The sequence below is a fragment of the Kryptolebias marmoratus genome, linkage group LG7 (assembly GCF_001649575.2).
Source record: "Kryptolebias marmoratus isolate JLee-2015 linkage group LG7, ASM164957v2, whole genome shotgun sequence".
Lineage (NCBI taxonomy): Eukaryota > Metazoa > Chordata > Actinopteri > Cyprinodontiformes > Rivulidae > Kryptolebias > Kryptolebias marmoratus.
This window is the reverse complement of record NC_051436.1, coordinates 22,010,033-22,029,998: the sequence shown is the minus strand read 5'-3', so window position 1 is coordinate 22,029,998 and position 19,966 is coordinate 22,010,033. Positions and strand designations below refer to the sequence as shown.

Genomic DNA, 19,966 nt, shown 5'->3' with positions numbered 1-19,966 from the left:
TCCTCTTTATACTTCCACGATAGACATCTGCAAGTCAAATGTTTGTCATGAATAACATTCCAACTTTTCATGTTTTGCAGAGGAATTTTATTTATAAATGTATGTGCCGTTTGGATGGTTCAATCCACTCTATATTAAGAGTTCTGACATCTGTATTACATAGTGATTTTTAGATACATGTCTAGCTTTTTCAAATATTGGAATTCCTGCTTGTTTGTTTGGTGATGGATGTCTTTTTAAATTTATTTTATTTTTATTTATTTATTTATTGCTGATTTGTTTTATTTCATTTTATTTTTATTACTTTGTTATTTTTAAATATGGCATGGACTATTTGTTGTCTTGAAATAAAGTTTATATATTTCATTAAAATCCATCCAGTGGTTGTAGAGATATTTTGCTAACAGACAAACAGGATTGACTCCTGTCATTCATTGTAAATGACCCTCAGCTACTACCACACCAGATTTTAGCAAAATATCAGTAAAATGACTGAATTATAGCCATTTTTGTATTTTGTAAAGTCAGTTGTTCATAGCAGCCATCTTAAATAGCATTGATTCCAAAAGTTAATCAGTTGTAGATCCAGTGATTACTTCCTGAGAGTTTCATTAAAATCTGTTGAGTGCTTCATGAGTTATTTTAGTAGAAGACACACAAAGGCATACGTGAACAGAAACACAAACAAAAACATGATCACCTTTCACAGGTGATAATTAGAGTAATTTAATCCTTGTTAGTTATTTAATATAACTCCCACTGATAACTTATTAAATACCTTATATATAATTGCTTTGTTTGATTGTTTTGCTGAATTTGTTGACAACTGGGCATTTAAGTTATTTGCTTTTCCAGGTAAAGTAACGATTAGTAATGAAGGGGGAAATCTTGTGTGCTGATGAAATTAGAATAAAAAGTTTCCGAGTGTTGAATTTGTTTCCTGTATAAGCTTTTTTTTCTCCATTTAAAGAGCAGCAGTGTGTGCTGACAGCATCCATCCGTGTGTGGCCTTTGACCTGGCCTCCATCTCCCTGCCTCTCTTCTGTTTACCTTCCTTCTGTTTACATTTGGACCACAGAGTGCTCTGAGGCTCGCCGACGCATGCGCACGCTCTCGCACACCTTCGTTCGCGCGCCCTCAGCCGAGCCTCTCTCACACGCAGCGGCTCGCGCGCTGAACAAGACGCGAACTTTTTTGACGGTTGTTTCTGAACAGAGAAAAGGGTGGCTTTTGACGGATTTTTATCGTTGTTTCGCTCGCCTTTTGACGCGAAAGGGAAGATTTCTGGTTAACGACGGGAGGAGGATGAGGGAGGAAGAGGAGCATCGAAGAAGCGAGGAGAAACAAGACAGCCGAGTTCAAACTGACAGGGCTGTGGGACAGAACATCATTAAACAATGAGGTAAGAAAAACTCTGGCTTGTTTCTGACTCAGGTTTGGCACAAACGTTAAAGTCGAGTTCAATTAGTCTCTGAAGTCTTTAAACTTTAGGAAAGCGAAATCTGCTTATCAGAAGAAAAATACTTTAAACGTTTTAAATCTTTGCATTTGATGTTTGACATGCAGCTATTAGCTACTTCATTAAAACATTTAGGCTTTTTTAGTCAAAATATGACATAATGTCTCTTAATTTGTGTATTTGTGGGGTGTATAATAGGACACAAACAACCCAAACCCATGAAAGGTCAAATATGTCCGTGAAACCCTGTTTCATGGGCACAGTTTACCTAAACAAGCTATTCAGTTCATTCAAAATCTGTTCAGTAATCCACCAGAAGTGTTATTTCCCACAAAGAAACTGTCAGCAGAAAATCTTTGAAATAGTATACATCACATCTTTTAGATAACTCCCGTACACTTCATTGCAATCACTCATCAGAAAGAGGCTAAAACATCTACAAATGTAACCAAAACACAGATATTTATGGAGACAAGTCCACCAATCTGTTTTTATAATTAACAAACAGCCAAAAAAAGAGTTTGACAACTATGTTTTATTTTTATTTTCTCATTTTGGAAAGCCCCCCTCCTTTTTGTTTTAAGAAACAATTCCCAGAGTAGCAGAACAAAGTAGTGAAACCAGCAGAAAGAGGAAAAAGATACCAGCAGTTCACACAAACTGCAGAAACCAGAAACCATTAGTATAAAAGCAAGCAGGTCATTGTTTGGATGCTGACTCAGCATTCACACAATTGTTTTACTGTGTTTTTCTTTTCGGTACGTTTCTTGCATTCTAACTGCTTCATCATGCAAATACTGTACATTGAGATCTCTCCAGTTTCTTCAAAAGCATTGTCCTATTTTTACATCTATTCTGCTTCTGCTTCAAAGTCATTCAGCAACTCAGCGTTCACACTCTATTTTTGTAGAAGACGCAATTCCTTTAGTCTGGATTAAAGGGCAGAGCATAAAGTTGACATGCTGCTGCATAATCCCTCTGCATCTGTATCAGGTATATATTTTCTACAGTGGAGACAGATTAAAAATCTATATTAATCCTGGAATGAACAGCGAAGCCGACAGGTTGTAAGGATTGCTGTGTCGAATGATAAATAGGAACAGATCAAACCAGGTGACTGGGTGGAAGAAGCGAAAGAGGGAAACCACACAGCGCCGCACTAAAGCTCTGACCGTAGGCGTCACCTGGAAAAAAATGCTTTTAATGCGTACAGGGTGAGTCACTGGCATTTCATTTTGGTTCACACCTGAACATGGTACTGTGTGTGTGTGTGTTACCTGGAAAAAAATGCTTTTAATGCGTACAGGGTGAGTCACTGGCATTTCATTTTGGTTCACACCTGAACATGGTACTGTGTGTGTGTGTGTTACAGAGGAAATACAGTGAGAAGCTTGCAGCTAGACTAACTAGTTTTGAATAATGGGGAAATGACTAGTTCTAAGCAGTCTGTTATTAAAGTGTCACTAAAACTGTGGGCAGGTACAAGTTATGTTCTCTCATTGCAAAATGGTTTTGTTTCCTTTAGACAGCTGTCTTTTAAAAGGATATTTCGGCCATTTTGAAGTTTTTTTTGTATTTTTGGAAAATAGACTGATCAATTTGCCAACTTATTATCGTGTGAATATTTGCAGCTTTTTAAATAACCATTTGTCTGCCATGGCTGAGCATTCCTAACTGATTTCTAAGTAACGTATTTTCAGCACTATATGGTGCACTGGATTATAAGACACACTGTCAATGAATGGTCCATTTTTGTCATATATAAAGCGCACCGGACTATAAGGCGCATCGTTGTGCACCTCGCCATGTTTGTAAATTCAAGCAGACCGCGCCCACCGCGCTCCATTCGAAATGGACGATTTTGGTGCTCTAGCAGAGCTGGTTCGCCTGTATCAGCATTTATATGATGCCTCCATGAGAGATCACAAAGATAATCAAACGGTTCAAAACTCACAGAAGAATACTGCATCACCGTAAGCTTCAGGTATAAACGCCTCCACCGCTCGCTCAGTAGATTTCTGCAGTGTACTCCAATCTCAAAAATGTTATATTGGTTCATGTGAACTCTTGTTTATAAGCATTTATATTGCCACAAATTGTTCATTACACTGTTATTTACTCAAATAGCAGCAGCAATGGTGCACTTCCACTGCAGCCCTTGGCAGCAAGAATTTCATCATATTTTTGCCAGAATAACTTGTAATTGTAAATCAATAATTTTAAATGTAGATGTAATTAATTAAATAATAGTGGTGTCATAAACTGTTACAAAAGTTAGTTTGAGATGGCAAAATCCCATCTAGAAGTGGTTTAGGAAAAGCCATTATTATCTTGGTCACTATGGTCCAAGTAGACCAACTTCCAAAGGGGATTTTGGCACACTCAAACAATTCCAACGCTCAAAATTACATAACACTTCATGCAAACGCTATTTTATTCTACAGAAGCGCTCTTCAGAATGGCTAAAAACAATTTAAGCTAATTTGATTTGTTGTTGTTTTTTGCTAATTCTACTTTTTTTATTCTTTGACAGGGAGACTCAACTTCCTGTAAACATGGCACAGCATTCATTAAAGGAGATTCTGCTGGTGTTAAAGATTCCTCATCAGTCTCTGGGATTGTATAGGTTCATTGTGAGCTCGGAGACCACTTGAATTACCCACTTTAGCATCACAATCCTCTACTTTGATGAAGTGTTGTCTGAGAACAGAGGAGCTGGACTCTCTGTGGCATAGTCTTTAAATCACCAGGTTGTTGTTTTTTTTTCAATTCAGTTTATTTAACATTTAATACATGGACAGATTTTTGCAACCCAGATGTTAAGAAGCCCCAACAAGGCAAGGATAAAGTTGTGAAGATTATTGCACAGACGAGCTGACAGACAGGCAGAGAAAGCAACGTGACAGGTTGGTAGACTGAGAAACTCCTTGGAGGTCACCATGCCAGACGAGTCACAGAGTTTTCAGGACCGGTTAAAGCCTGAAGGAGAAGCACCACAGGTGTCTTTAGTCCCCAGTGTTGTTGTCATCTCCTGCAATGAGAAGGACAAAGGTAACATCTTGGAGCTTCATGACCTCAAACAACCTGCTCACAGCAGCGACACAAACATTTTAAAAGGAAATGGCAGCAGTGCGAGTCTTCCTGGTGAGAGCCAGTTGGCACTCGGTGTGTCCCAGATTTCAATACAGGTGGGAGAGGTGAAAACGGCACACGCTCCCGAACCTTTGAAAACCATTTCCTTAATGAAGGGAAGAGAAATGACCTCGCAGAGAACTGATAACGATGCTCCCGTTACTTTGTCCTGTAATAAGCTACAACATGACAGCTGCACTGATTCAGACTACAGCAGCGCAAAGTCCAGTCCTGGATTCGCCTGCGTTGGAGAGTCACTGGAGCTTAATGGAAAATCATTTGAGAAGACAAGCTCCATTTCTCCCATCAACCTGTCTGAAAACAGTTTAGACAAATCGAACAACATCTCCAAAAACAGCCTGGATGATGATAGGTACAGCTCCTCCTCAAACATTAGAAGTATAAGAAACTCACTCAGTTCGGTTCAGTTCAGCAACAAAACCAGGAACAGCATGGACATCAGGTCAACCGAGGGGAATGAAGACGATGATTGGCGAAGCACGAGGTCCAGGCGGAGCGTGAAAGAGGGTGTGTGTTGCTGCTATCAAACCACCAGCAGGGCTTTCCTGCGATGTGTTGAGGAGACCCCTGCCATGCTGTCTGGACTGCTGCTGTGTTTGATCTTCTGCGTGGTCATCATCGTTCTCATTCCTGCTACAGGACGGGTGAGACAGAGTTTGTGTATTAGAGAATTACACACATATAACTTTCAACACTCCTTTTACCTGCCCTTTTGTCCTGACAATCTGTTAAAGTGGTAAGAAGAAGTCCTAAAATAGTATGAATTAGAGGTGTAACGGTGTGCCTAACACACAGTTTGGTACGTTCCTCGGATTGAGAGTCAAAGTGCGGTAGAACAGCAAAAGGAAACAAATGTTAAATAGTAGTTGTTTTTTTTAACAGACAATAACTTTCCTAGAAGCAAAAACAGACAAACAAATCACCCTTGTTAGTGGGAAGCTTGAAGGTAGCAGGTAGCAGGTCATCAGGCGAGTATTAAATTAAAATTTAAAAAGCTTAAAACCCTATTATCTGTCAGAGTACATGATTTTTCACTATTTTTGATTGGAATTATTTGTATTTGTGTATCATCTATGATTAAAAAAAATAACCACTAAATACGCATTATTCACTACCAAAGTCTAGCTCATAATTTGTAAAAAAGAGTCAAATCAGCACTACCATGTTTTGAGTCGTTTGTTTACATTCAGACATTAATGAGTACACTTTGGACAATCTCGGCACTTGACAACTAACAGGTAAAATAATTCCTGGATGTAATCGAAAGCAAAAGTATAATTCGCTGAGTATAAATCCAGCTTTATTCTTTCTTCTTCTAAAAAGAAACAGTGGCTTAAAGCTGTAAGGATGAGAGTTGACAGAATACGTTTGAGTGAGGAAATCAAGTGGCGGAAATCATTAAAGCAAAACCTCAAATGCAAATGAGCTGTTCCCAAATATTATGAACTACAGATCGCCATATTTCATTATAAACAAAAGTGTGGCGTATTTTCAGTTTTTACAAAATTGATGAATTGATAGAGACATTGAAAATTGCGTATTTTGACAGCTATTATGACTTAAGTTTTTGCTACAATATATGTCTTACAACAGAGCTTCACCTTATGCTAACGTGTACTTCTTTAGAAATGTAACTGCATATCACACACCTACACAGAACTCAAAAATGCTAATTGGTATCTTTGGTGTTACACCACACTCTGCTTTGTTCATGTATTATTTTAAAAAGGTGTAACAAGCTGTGGTTCCACCATTATGTATCATCATATGATGTCACAGTAATTAGGTGTAGATTCTCATTTATTCAGGACATACTAAACTTGGCAAGTTCAATCAAAAGTCACAGGACTTGCTTTTTTTAGTCATACGGATGTTTCTTATTTCAAAGAATAGAAAGAGCTCCTCGGGTGAGAAGCAGAACATCTTTAGGAATCAAAGAAGTTCAGTTGGCATTGCTTCACTTTGCTCGAGGCTTCTCAAAAGAGCTACTGTTCTGCTTGTGAAGCTCTGGGACATTCTTTTGTTTTTAAAGACCTGTGTAAAACATCAAGTAGTCAGTGGTCAGCCACATTGTCTCTTTCAGGTCCTTCCCTCTTTTGTGTGTTATTGTTTAGCTTGAATTTTGTTTTTTAATCCGGACATGATTGGAGTACAGAAAGATTGCTCCCAAAGGGAGCTTTTGGAGTCAATCTTTAGACTGGCATGGTAACTGTCACACTGGTAGAAATGGTAGCAGCAATATTTTATGTAGGCTTCACAGCTGATCTTATGAAAAACATGAAAAATGACTGCATGGCGTAAGTGGTCATAATGCAAGTCAAATTTAAAGGGGACCTATTATGCAAAATCCACTTTTTGAATTTTTCTATACTTTGATTTGGGTATCTACTGCTTCTACAGTCCAAACACAAAAAAGAACCAAACAAAAAACCCCACCCAGCTGTTTTTTGACAATAAGTGGTGTCTGCAAAATGACCTGTTTCAAAAACCTCAAGATTGTTGTGTCACAATCCTTGTTACCTAGCAACCCCAAGCTGAGCCCAGCCCCTCACCTAACAATCCAAGTGGAGCTCCACCCACTTCATTTTACAAGACGATCATCACATTAGTTCTGCTGATTTAACTGCTGAACAACGTCTGCTGGAAAAGAAAAATGTTCTGTTGTTGGCTGCAATATAGAACATGTGTATGTTCTCCCAGTAACGGAGAACAGAGCTGCGTGGATTCATTTTATTTTTGATGGCAATGTTCCTGCAATATTACCAAAGAAAGTTGTAGTTTGAACAGCTCACCTGTCCCAGAAACACGTTTCTGTTAAATTCACAGCAGGTTTGTCTAAACTAAGATTAGAACTATGATACTAAAAGAGAAGAAAAGTTGGCAAGAAAAATAAAACTGATCTTTATCCGGCAGCTGTCCAGACACGTTTCGGGTTTGGACCTGCTGATTGCCAGTGTCCCAAAGTCAGAATCATAAGAGTTTTAATTAATAAAAAATGTGTGTCCGATCCGCAGCGTTTAATCCTTCAGAGACTTTTTATGTTTTGAGACAGGACACTGAGTTGGGGGGCGTGGCCAACAGCAGCTTATTTGCATAATAGTGAAGTAGCCCTAAAACTGCTCATTCTGAAACGAGCTCTAAACAGGCGGAACTGATCAGGTGAAATCTCAAGCATAATATGTCCCCTTTAAATAAATGTCACTTCCCTTTGTTTCAGATGGCAGGAGCGGTTTAAAAACATTGCTCCACCTGTTTGAAGCAACATCTGGCTTTCATGCTTATGAAAAAAAGGCATTTTAATTTTAGCCCTGTAGTGATGAACAGGCAGTTGACGTTTTTGATATATGTGAACAGATGAGTCAAAATAGGTCAGCGGTTTCAAAAATTTATATTAATATGTTTTTCTGTGTTGTGTCTGTTCCTCTTCCTCTCTCTCAGATTAAATCTATTCCAGCTTCTAATTCACTGTCTGCCACAGCATGAGAAAATGTGCTAGCTTTTTAATGACAACCTGCTTGTTCACTGACATCCTTGCTGGAGTGCAGCGTTTGTATTTCTTTAGTTTTGACACGTGTTTATGAATGTCCTAATTTTTGGTTTTGCAGTTCACTCCGCAGAACAGGGGCGATCATGTCGGTGCTCTGTCAGTGGTGTGTGTGGTTCTCTGTCTGAGTGCCCTACTGCTCGTCTGCATGCCCTGGCTGGCCACGATAAGGCGCTGTGGAGGAGCACTGGCGCTATTCATCTGGGGTATGCTGTACACCATAGCCATGGTCTTCGTCTTCACGGGAGGGCATGTCACAGCATGGGAACAAGTGAGAAAAAATTATGGTTTTAGGAAATGATATATTGGCCATTTTTAAGTGGTTTTTTTTGTGTAAATGTCATGATCTTTCCTCTTGTAGATAGCTCTTTGAATAACCTCAATTTGGAAAAATAGAGGCTCGATTATCTAGCAGTCCCACTCAGACTAGCCATTAGCTCCTCAGTGCTGTCTGACATCAACTCTGTTTTTCCAAAGTGTGGTCATTCAAAGAACTATCTACAGCAGGTAAGATATTAATTATTCATAACTTTTCCACAGAATTATACTTCCAAACAGCTGAATTTCCTTCTTACCGTTATGCCTTCTCAGGTAGCGTTTTTCCTTTACCTCTCTCTGAGTGTGTACACTGTGCTGCCCCTCTCTCTGGCCTGGGCCCTCATGATTGGGATAGGGACCAGTGTTTCCCACATCATCATCATCAGTGTATATGTCCCCGTCACCAGACCAGGCACACCAGAGCTGGCTGAGCAGGTAAAGAGACTCGCCAGATCTGAATAAACTTTGAATCATTTCTAACTGTACAAATATATAGTTTTGACATTTAATCTGATCTCTTTGGGAAATTTTTATCAGAAAAATTAATCATAGTTTTGATGCATATTAAGGGTTTTTTTCTTTGGGTGCAAGCTGTTGAGCACCAGATGTAAACGAGGCAGAAATTTGCAAATTATCTGTCCATCTAGAGAGTTGTGCATGCAGCATCCGGATTCAAATGTGACATGACGCTCAGGTCAGCACAATAGTGTTTTGTAGTGTGTGACCAGTAGGGTTTAGTTCCTCTGGAAAACATGTAAATGATCTGTGACATCTGTTACTGTTTTACACGGAGGTCCTAAAACAGCTCATGTGCAAACAACTTCATGTGTTTTCTCTTCGTCATAATCCGTTCTATTTTGAACAGATTCAAATGAAATTTTTCTGACTCACTGTTGTCTGATTTTCATATCGCTGTAGAGGCTCACTGACTGCATTGTCTGCTCAATATAAAATTATAGTTAAAGGGATAGTCTGGTCAATTTTGAAATGGCATTGTATCTATTGGTTATCAATAGTTAGTACCGTATCAGCTGTCTTACTATACAAATGTGTGCTGAGCAAAGATGGACTGTGTATATGCCAATGGTGCTGAGGATGCTGAATATATCAGTCTGCTGGGAGATGAGTGAACTTTTGGATGACTAGATGTGCTGATCAGGTGGACACGGATGTGTTACTATGAAAAAAAAAGAACACAGACGTTGTTTAGTTGAGAAAACAGTGACAAACAAAACAAATGGTGTGATCCAGAAGTATAGAGGTTTAATATTAGATAATGGACTGTTCTTTTACACTAAAATGACGTTTTTGAGAAAAAAATTTTTAATAAGCCTGAAAAACAATCTTGAAAACCCATCTTAAAAAGCAAGTCCTCGTTTAGCTATCTATTAGCCCAGCCTGGGCAAAGACCCTTTTTCCTGTGCTCTTTCTCTATGGCTGATGTCACTGCTGATAAACGTGACTAGACTATCCCTTTAGGTTAGTGCTTAAAACATGCAACCCTAACCCTAACCCTCCTAAACAGTAGGTGTCCCTACAGAAAAAATAAATACAGCTACACCAAAAAAATTATTTGTACACCTACATTATTCAAACTATTCCAATTCAATCTTTAAGGGGTTTGTGAAGTTTTGTAACATTTGTAAGAATATACAATAATCCTTTTAAAAAATTGTAAATCACCTTCTCTCCTCTTTACTGCTTTTTTTTCCTAGTTGGTTGCAAATGCTGTACTGTTCATTTGTGTGAACTGCATCGGATTTTTTCACATGTGGATGGCCAAGAGAGGTCTGAGGAAATCCAATCAGAAGAGAGAAGATTACAGCGCCATACGCGTGCAGAAGGAAGTCAGAAACTATCAGCAGGTTAAATCTCCAATTTTTTAAATGTTTTACAAAATGCACAAGGTACTTTAAAATGTTTTTTATTGTTATTATTTTGTCATCATTGGTACCATTTCAGATTTACTGTCACACTTTATACCATTACTTTAATAAATTCTGTTTGTTATTTATAAGTTATTTGTTACCTCCACCAATGAGGTCCTGTTTTCGGTTCTGTCCGTTGGTTTGTTTGTCTGTCTGTCAGCAAGATCATGTCAAAACTAATAAACAAATTTGGATGACATTTTCAAGAAATGTTGAGGTCACAAAAAACAATGGAATAAACTTTGGTGGTGATCCACTATTCTTTTAATCATGCTGTTGCCATGTCAGAGGTTTGCGCTCTCTGAGTGCTTCTATTTAAAATTAAGTCTATTTACAAGAAAAGAAGACAATGGAAATCAGTATGCGCATGTCATATACGTAAATGTGCCAAAATAAAACAGGTCAATTTTCCTTTACATTTTTATCATCAACCTGCAAAAAACAAACAAACAAAAAAATTTAAGTAAATATGCCTGATGAAATTATATGAGCTTGTCTCCACATTTAATCGTGTTTTCTCAGCATGAAAAACAACATTCAGTTAAAATTCTGTTATGACAATATGAGTCTGATGTTTAATTTTTTTTTTTTACTGATTTTGGTGGGGGTTTTTTGTCTAAAATCCACCAGATTTGTTTTAATTCCATTCACAACTTTTCTAACATGTGGTTAATAGGTGCACTTTAAAAAGGACGTCTAAGCATGAGCTACATAACCAGTCAGAGATTCTTACAAATAAAGTTAATCCCTTTTCTGTAGCTTGCTGCTTGTTTTTGTTTATAGATATTCAAGTGTGTCATCAGCATATATTTACCAAGTTGCATTACTTGGTCAAACTTCAGGAAAATCGTTATTATAGAAACTGAAAAGCACATTTCCCAGAATAGAAACCTGAGGCACACCTACATTATTATTAACCATTTCAGAAACTTTGTTACTGTTTTCATACTTTTAAATATAATTTTATTCATTTAATTACACTTGCTGCAAAGAAAATCTTGATAATTGGTTGTCTGAATGAAAAATTAATGTTTTCCTCATTCTAAACTAACCCATTAAAACATATTTTTATTTGGGCAGAAAGTTCATTTGAAGCCAACATTTAGAAACCCACCTCTCCAGAACTCAGCTTGTCAAATTTCCTCTAAATGTCATAAGGGGGGGAGACTGAGGCGAACCCAGAACGCAGACACATTGTAAAAAAAGAAACTACTTTATTAACTAAAGAAAACAGTCAAAACAAAAGGGCTGACGTGGCAGCAAAACTTAACAAAGACAAAATCCAAAAACGAGAGACAGGGCATGGCAAGGAGAAAGACACAAGTAGACAAAAACGGAACGAACCAGTGATAAGTGACAAAACAGAGACCGGTTATAAAGACAGAGGGAAGATGATTATGGGATGCAGCTGTGGACTGAACGAGGAGCAGGTGAGGTGGGCGTGGCAGGCATGGGTGGAAAAATACTGGGGAGGTGAATGGTGACGAGGCATGAAATCCAAAACAGCATGAACAAGAAACAAACAAAGAACCAAAACCCAAAAACACTTACATTCATGACACTAAATTTAAAATCATTATGTGTAATCGGTCTCATTAAAATGCTCTTTACTTGACAGCCTCAGCTTGGTGCCTGTGTACTTTACTTGCTATTAGACCAATAGATTAATCATTCACTTGTCTGAAGCTCAGCAGCAATAGAAAAGGCAAACCCAAATGAACACTATTCATTGCGAGCAAACAAAGAGATGAAACATGATCCACTGAGCAAACACAGTGCCATTTCAAGGAGGCCTTTGATGGCCAGCTCTTTCTTTGTAAGAGAGAAATCCAGTGACCCTACTGCTAAAAGTCTCCAAACCTATCACACACCCTTTCCTCACAGACATTACCCCTGATCTGTGTGTTTCCTTGGCAACAGGAGGGGCTTCTTCTGTCGGTGTTGCCTCGCTACATTGCCGTTCAGCTGAAAGAAGAGGTGATTAAGAAGCTATCCAAGTCCAAAGGACAGAAGGACAATGAAACCAGCCTGAGCAACTTTCATAGCCTTTATGTAGAGAACCACAAAAATGTCAGGTACTGACCACACAGATGGATGAAGAGAGTTGCTAAACATGATAGTATGTCATCGAGTTGTTACCTGTCTTGTACAAATGTTCTGAATCGTTATTACATCAGTGTCATGACCCAGGTTCTGAAGTACTAGAAAATTTCAGAAACAATTTTGAAGGGTGCCAATGCAGCTGCTGCCTCAATTTCCACCATACGTCAGCTTTCTTCTAAAAAGCACCATTTTAAATTGGGAATTTTGTTCATCATAATCTAAGCAGACAAAATACCAGTGTTTGGATGTATAAACAAAGTGTAAAGATTCATCTTTTACTTATGAAAATTTTATTTTAAACACCCCTTATAACTGTCAAGAAACATTTATATCTCTTAACATAATTTGGTTTGTATCACAATTTGAGATAAATTAGCTAAATGACACATTTGTTTTTATTTATTTTTTGTAAGACTTATGTTTTGTAATGTGAACGCATGTTTAATATTTGGATCTGTCTGTTCGGGTTTGTGTAGCATCCTGTATGCAGACATTGTGGGCTTCACAAAGCTGGCCAGTACCTGTTCTCCAGAGGAACTGGTTTCTGTTCTCAACAAGCTTTTTGGCAAATTTGATGACATTGCAAAGGTAAAATGTGAACATTTATACAAGAAACTATTGATCTGTTCACAAAGAACATCTTTTTAGTGTCAGCAGCACTGTAATATTCCCCCCGTCTTTCTGTGTATAGAAGAACGGCTGTCTTCGCATTAAGATCCTGGGTGACTGCTACTACTGTGTGTCCGGTCTGCCAGACCCCATTCCCACCCATGCTGATAACTGTGTTCAGATGGGGCTGGACATGTGCACTGCCATCAGGTCAGTTCATTTTCATTTATCTGATCTGTTGCTGTTGTTTTGGGAGATTTGTTAACTTCTTTGTGGTATTTTTCTTTCAATTTCCTTGCAGCTTTGAAAATTAAAAAAAATCTGAACGTACTTCAAATACATTTAGATATATACAACTGCCTAGTAGTTTCACATACCTGGGGTACACATCAGCTCTTTTACTAAAACAGATGTTTTGTCGTGTTTTCACCTCCTGTCCACACACAAACAGTGTTTTTGATGAGAAAAACAGATATTTTAACAAAATATCTGTCCCCGTGACCAGGAAAGGAGAGGCGGGTAAAGAAAATGGATGGATGGAACCCATGAAGATGCAAAGCTTTTCTAAAATAATGATGTAGCAGCCTGTTTTACACATGAGCACTATCACTTTGACAGTCTGTCTGGCTTCATCCTGATCATGTCACCATTAAACTTTGATCTTGTACTAAAGGATTATTAACTGAGAGGAAACTGTAAACAGTATCAAAGAGAAAAAAGAATTTTGGGATAATCTTTAGCCAAGCATAGAAGGCTCTTTGTCTGTATTTTAATATCTCATTAATGTGGTCATTCTTTGCACCTAGTGTTGGAGTGTGGGTATTTCAACGCTTTAATTCACCTCATAAGACTCTGTGGTTCTGATTTTAATGTTTGTCTCCCTATAGTGACCTGCGAGACGTTACACAAGTGGACATCAACATGAGGGTTGGCGTTCACACTGGTAACGTGCTCTCCGGTGTGATTGGCCTGCAGAAGTGGCAGTACGACGTGTGGTCAGATGATGCCACATTAGCCAATCAGATGGAGTCAGGGGGTGTTCCTGGGTAAGAAAATGTCCAGCCCCAATGATATGATGGAAATTCGACTTGATTCAGTATATTTAGTTACAATAAATTTATTAATGTTTTTGTTTTGTGTGTATCAAATAGGCGAGTGCATATAACTGAGGAAACACTGCAGCACTTGAAAAAAAACTACAAGGTGGAAGATGGAAATGGAGAAAGTCGAAATCCTCTTCTTAAAGGAAGAAAAACATTTCTTGTGATTGACCCCAATAGTATTTCCCAGAGTCCTAAAGCAGTAAGTGTCAGCATGTCTGTGAGAAATGTAAGCTTTTGAAATCAATAGTAAACATTGCAAAAATAATTTAGTGTAATTCTTCTTTGGACAGCATGATTTTTGTACATGGTTGTTCGAATTAAAATAAATTTCTCCCTGAAAGTAGCAAAATTGGTGTTAAAAGTTTCAGTAACCTTTGATGTAATTTCAGCGGAACAGGCTTATACTAGAAGAGAACAGCAAGCGGGCATCGCTCCGAATGTCTCAGTACCTCCAGGCGTGGAAAACCGTCAATCCTTTTGAAGAACTAAGCAACCCTGATAAAAAGAAGCTTTTCAAGCCTTTGAAAGTTGCCATAAAGCGACCACAGCTAGTACAGGTAATTATTTGTGTTTATCATGCTTGTTTTGTTGACCTGTGTTGTACTGGACATAGAGCTCTGTATACCTCACCACCTCTCAGTGTTTGCTTTTGTCTTTTTCTACCGTTTGATTATGAACTATTGTCAGTCTTAAAGAGGTGATGATGAAACTTGTGAATCTGACTGTGTGTGTATTGCATGTGTCTGTGTGTGTTTCAATTCAGGAAGAACAATCTCATTGTGAAAACCCTAACCGGTATGTACCAAGAATCACACTAAAAACAATCACTCCCAATAAACATCTACATACTATTTAAATAGGTTGACTAAACCTTCTTTGCATGGTAGCAGAAATAAAGTTTGCTCCTCTAATGAAATACTATGAATAACTTTTTCTTTAATGTGTTCTCTTTTGTCTTAGTCTTTCTGTTGACAGCAGTGTGAGGGGATCACTGGACACAGTGGACATTGTAGGGTGAGTTTTGTTGTGTCACATAAAGGCTAGTTAACTATTATTTTTAAAATACAATTTTTACAATTTTAGAGTCATAATTAATTACACTTGCTATCAAAAATGTCATGTGGCTGAATTACAGTGATTGCAATATTAATTCAAATGGATAACTGAGTTGGTTGGTCACATGTTCCATGTCAGTGTGGTGTAGCAGCCCCTCAGGTCGCATCCTGTCCTGCAGCAAGTTGGCTCACAGCTGTTGTAACCGGTCCTCAGGGTCTGGCAGATTAGTCAGATTAGTTTTTGGTTGGACTTGAATTTGCTGCTGATCCCAAACATTTGACTGGGGAAAAGATCGAGGGACCTGGGTGGCCACAGGAAGACCTGAACATGATGCAAGCAGTCCGTATAAACACATGATGTGTGTGAATGAGTGTTGTAATGGTAAAAGACTGTACCAGGATGCTGTCTTAGTAGGAATAAAGTGGTGGTAACACTGCAGACAAAAGTGGCCCAAATCAATTCTTTGTTTGTTTGTTATTTTGCCCATGTGAACCTTATCTGATTTTTTTTTTCTTCTTTTTAAGCCTGCACTTGACAAATCCAATTTTTTTATCACTTTCATATGTGGTTCTAAATCGTATAGATATCTGATGTTTTTTCTAAGTGACCTCAGTCTGAACATTCATGTCACATTTCATCCGACTTTCTCATCTCTGAATTAGGTGTACGAGGATCGATTTAATCACTGATATTATTGATACCACCGCCACGCAGTTTAATGCTTGGAACTCTGCTCGTCTTTAGCTACAGAACAGAAGTCCAGTTGCTTGTTTTTTTTTAACTTTTTAAACTTGCCATGTCCAGGATAACTGAGAATCTACACCAACATATGATACTAACTTTTGTGTCAGATTGTATTGATACTAGCCTGATGGGATCGATACTGGAGTTTGTTTCTACTTTTAGAATGTGGCTTTCATTCAAGAAGTGCAATCCTGAGCCAGAGTAGGCAGGAAATGGCAAGATCGACAGTAAACACTGGAGAAAACAACCATGTCAAATAATAGTTTTGTCAGCTCCAATTACACAACAACTTCAGAATTGATAAACATACTGATGTGTAGCATTTATATTTACACAGCATGCTGTGTGTGATGTCACACCTTCCTCTGCACATGCGGGTTGTTTCAGGCCCATAGAACATACACGTTAGAAAATGATGACAGTCACATTTAAATTATAATGTGAATGGCCACTTAAAAAAAAACAAAAACGATCTGAGCAAAAAATTGGAATTGAGCATTAAGACCTGCAGTGTAAACATAGTCTAAGATATGCAGACACAAGAGGTCACTGACATAGTGATGTGCTGTCAGAGTCCCTAAATCACTACCAGTGGCAACCAGAAGTCAGACCCTGTGGCCCCCCGCACCATGATGCCAGGTGTAACACCAATGTCTCTCTACAGCACTGACAGGACTGGTCTTCTCCCTTTGACGCCACCATATGCTCATATGACGGTCCCCTGTGGTAACGTAGAACTGAGATTCATCAACAACATAACATTGATCCTCCCCTTTGATCAATGAACCTGTAGTTCACTGATGTCAATCGTTGTAGTCTGTTCTGTTCGATTAGAATCTTCATGATGTGTGTTGGTGCCCTCACTTACCCACTGGTTCCAACATTGTGACATCTGAACACTCAACAAGCTGGATAATTGCACAGTACAACCGCCAACCTTAATCAAATCCACACTCCTGATGCCTCTACTTATGTTCTCTGGTGCCCATTGTAGGCATGTCGGCTTCTTACAAATTAAATTATTTACATACCTATCATTGGCCTAATGCAGACCTAATTACAATCCAATCGAACCATTTCTCATGGGTGCTTAACTTTTTTTGTACTTGACTATATAGATAATATAAATAAGCTTATTTACAGCATTTTTAATCTTAATACCCTTGTTTACATTCTTTATTTTGTTTCATTCAGGAGGAAAACAAAGAAACTCAACTGGTTGACTCTTCTGTTCAAAGACTTCAGCTTAGAAAAAGAGGTAGATTTTTCTTCTCTTCTTAAGTCTCTCACAAGAGCGAAGTGTATTTAAACATGAATGAGGGAGCGTAATGTCCAGTTGGTTCTTTTCTTAGTGTATCCAAAAATATCTTGTTTTTGTTGTACATCCTGAAATGTTGCCAAACCATATGAACTTCCTTATTTGTTTGTTTTGCAGTTTCGCTTTTCAGAGGTCAGGGATGTGCACCACTCAATGAGCTGCATGGCTGCAATTTTTGTCACTCTTTTTACAGTCCAGATGCTCGTCTCTGAAAAGTAAATAACATTTAAGTCACATTCATATGTCCAACTTACAGGTTTTATCATGTTTTATGTACTCATATTTCTAAAAAGTGTATCTACTGTTAATGCTAAAACACACAGGGCATTGTTTCTTTCTAAGTAAAAATAATAAGTATTGTAATTTTATTGTTCCAGGAACTACCAGATAGGAGTATCTTATGGTGTGACGTTTCCTGTGATGGTGCTGCTTCTGGCCATTGCTCTCACTGAACATTTGGAGGTAAATAACAATGTGGTCTGGTGACATGTTATTAAACTGAATAGTTATTCATATCAGCAGCTGATTACCTGCATGTGGTTCAGTAAGTGTGAACTTCAGCAAATAACTCCATATATATAACAAAACATTCTTTCGATCACATTTTAATGATTGATATTTTTCACATGTAGACCACTCATTTATAATTCACTGATCTCTGATAACAGTGATAATTTACCAAAAATACTTTAGTTATGTCTTTTTTATAACTAAAAGTCACCAGTCAGTAATATTTTTAAAAAAGAAAAAATCATTTTTAGTTTCAAATTTGGTTTTGAAATGAAAGATAACTTATTGTTAACCTAACAACTTTGTGAACTAAAAATGTCATGTAATTAGACTAATATTAATTATGTATTAAAATTGTGTATGTTTTTGTTTATCGTTTAAGAAAATGCGCTCTAAGATACCTCTGAATGCCCAGTGGATATCACATTTGTCGCGGAGTGTCTCCACCAGGGTGGTGCTGCGGCTCTTTGTGGTCGTTCTCTGTGTCCTCATCACCTTACTCATGGCCTTCCTCAACTTGGTGAATACCTTACTTTTTATAACTCAGTGTTGGAAATCAACAAAGGGAAAATGAAGCTCACCCTCTTGGTTCCATCTACACTACTCTGAGTACTTTTTACGAAAGTATTCAGACAGTATTCTGCTGCATTTGCACTACTTGTCCAGAACATCAACAGAAATAAAGATGGACGGAGCAATCCGTCCATCTTTAATCCTGATCCTGTCACCATTGAACTCTGACCGTTTGTTGAAATGGTTAATAACTGATAGGAAATTGTAAACAGTATCAAAGGACAAAAAACAAATAAAACTAGAACTGCAAGCAGTTATCAACGGGTTCCAAGCCCCCACGCTCCGCCCCTACGCGCGCGCTCCGATCCCGACGCCCCGTCGGCGTGGCTCCGCCGCCTCTCTCGGCGAGTGGGCCGAGTCGAAGCTCGCCAGTATGGTGCGTACTCAAAGGCGCTTCGTAAGACATAACGGTGGTACAATTTGTGTAGAAAGTTCAGGGAGGAAAAGCTAACTGGCATTTGATACCACACAGAACCAAAGAAATAAAATCATAAAAAATTCAATATTCATTCGAAAAATACCAAAATATTCTCAGATGATCAAGTCTACATCTGTAATAATATGCATTTATCTCCATGTCCCTAGTTCCAATGCTGACTCAGTAAAAAAGAAAATTAACAGTAATGTTATACCACAATGATCCAACGAAATATTCATGAAAAATCCATAACTCTTCCAAAAATTACCAAAATATTCTCTAGTGACAATGCCTAAATGTGGAATATTATTCTTTCATTTCTATGTTACTGGATCGAGCACATTCTTTATGAAAAATTGAAAACGTCCAGCCAATACGCAAAAAATCATATAAAATTGAAACTTTATTATAAAATTTCCCAAATATTCCCACATCACCGTGTGTATATGTGGAATAATGTTTGCGCTTTAGGAAATCTCCACAGTCAAGGGCTTTTGTAGAAGAAATTGTTCACCTTGGTCGTAGCTGAGCTGGTCATACTGAAATATATTCAGAAATTCGTTAAAAATCAATAATGACTCCAAAAAATGTGCAAATATTCACAGATGACAATTATCATGACCTTTGTTTGCCCAAATTTTCCAATCCACCATAGTCTGAAGGTTTTTTCAAAATAAAATGAGAAGCGACTATGTTGGTTAGCATTTAAATGTTTTTCTTTATTTACTACAAGGGGGCGTTCAAATTTAAGCGATATTTTTTTGGGTTTGTAGTTAGGCTGGGTGTGAACAGAATACCAAATTTCAAGTCGTTCGGCCAAACAGAGTCCGAGTTGCTACTGCTAGCTTCAATTATGAACTTTGTAGATCGTAATGACATGCTTGAATATAGAGCCGCGAATTTTGATCTGCACTTTTACAGATTGTGCATGGAACATATCCTGCAAGTCTTAGCACTCTAAATTCAACAAGTGATTTTTTGTGAATTTTTCAAAATGTTGAAGGCTACACATGCATTTTTGCACATAAGCCACGCCCACTTTGACCAATCATTACCATATTGATAACATAGTTTCAGGGCTGTATCCTGAAGATACCCACCAAGTTTCATGTAAATCCATTTAGCCATTT

The 19,966-nt window shown here is 38.0% G+C and overlaps 1 protein-coding gene across 3 annotated transcripts in view; it reads left to right on the top strand.

Annotated features, from left to right (window-relative positions):
* The first annotated feature begins 1,129 nt into the window (after nt 1–1,129).
* The window catches only part of LOC108248619 (adenylate cyclase type 4), a 29,601-nt gene continuing 10,764 nt past the window's right edge, over nt 1,130–19,966 (top strand). For 2 of the 3 annotated variants that reach the window (XM_017437500.3, XM_017437499.3), the window contains exons 1-17: nt 1,131–1,402; nt 3,993–5,256; nt 8,218–8,427; nt 8,748–8,909; nt 10,190–10,339; nt 12,323–12,477; nt 12,982–13,093; nt 13,197–13,324; nt 14,002–14,160; nt 14,266–14,416; nt 14,607–14,774; nt 14,981–15,012; nt 15,178–15,231; nt 17,212–17,275; nt 17,453–17,550; nt 17,713–17,797; nt 18,228–18,365. In XM_017437500.3, coding sequence (XP_017292989.1) covers nt 4,399–5,256; nt 8,218–8,427; nt 8,748–8,909; nt 10,190–10,339; nt 12,323–12,477; nt 12,982–13,093; nt 13,197–13,324; nt 14,002–14,160; nt 14,266–14,416; nt 14,607–14,774; nt 14,981–15,012; nt 15,178–15,231; nt 17,212–17,275; nt 17,453–17,550; nt 17,713–17,797; nt 18,228–18,365 — 2,724 coding nt within the window. In that variant the 5' untranslated portion in view covers nt 1,131–1,402; nt 3,993–4,398. Of the gene's footprint in view, nt 1,403–3,992; nt 5,257–8,217; nt 8,428–8,747; nt 8,910–10,189; nt 10,340–12,322; nt 12,478–12,981; nt 13,094–13,196; nt 13,325–14,001; nt 14,161–14,265; nt 14,417–14,606; nt 14,775–14,980; nt 15,013–15,177; nt 15,232–17,211; nt 17,276–17,452; nt 17,551–17,712; nt 17,798–18,227; nt 18,366–19,966 lie in introns of all 3 variants that reach the window. The other variant, XM_025010903.2, reaches the window with a different exon arrangement.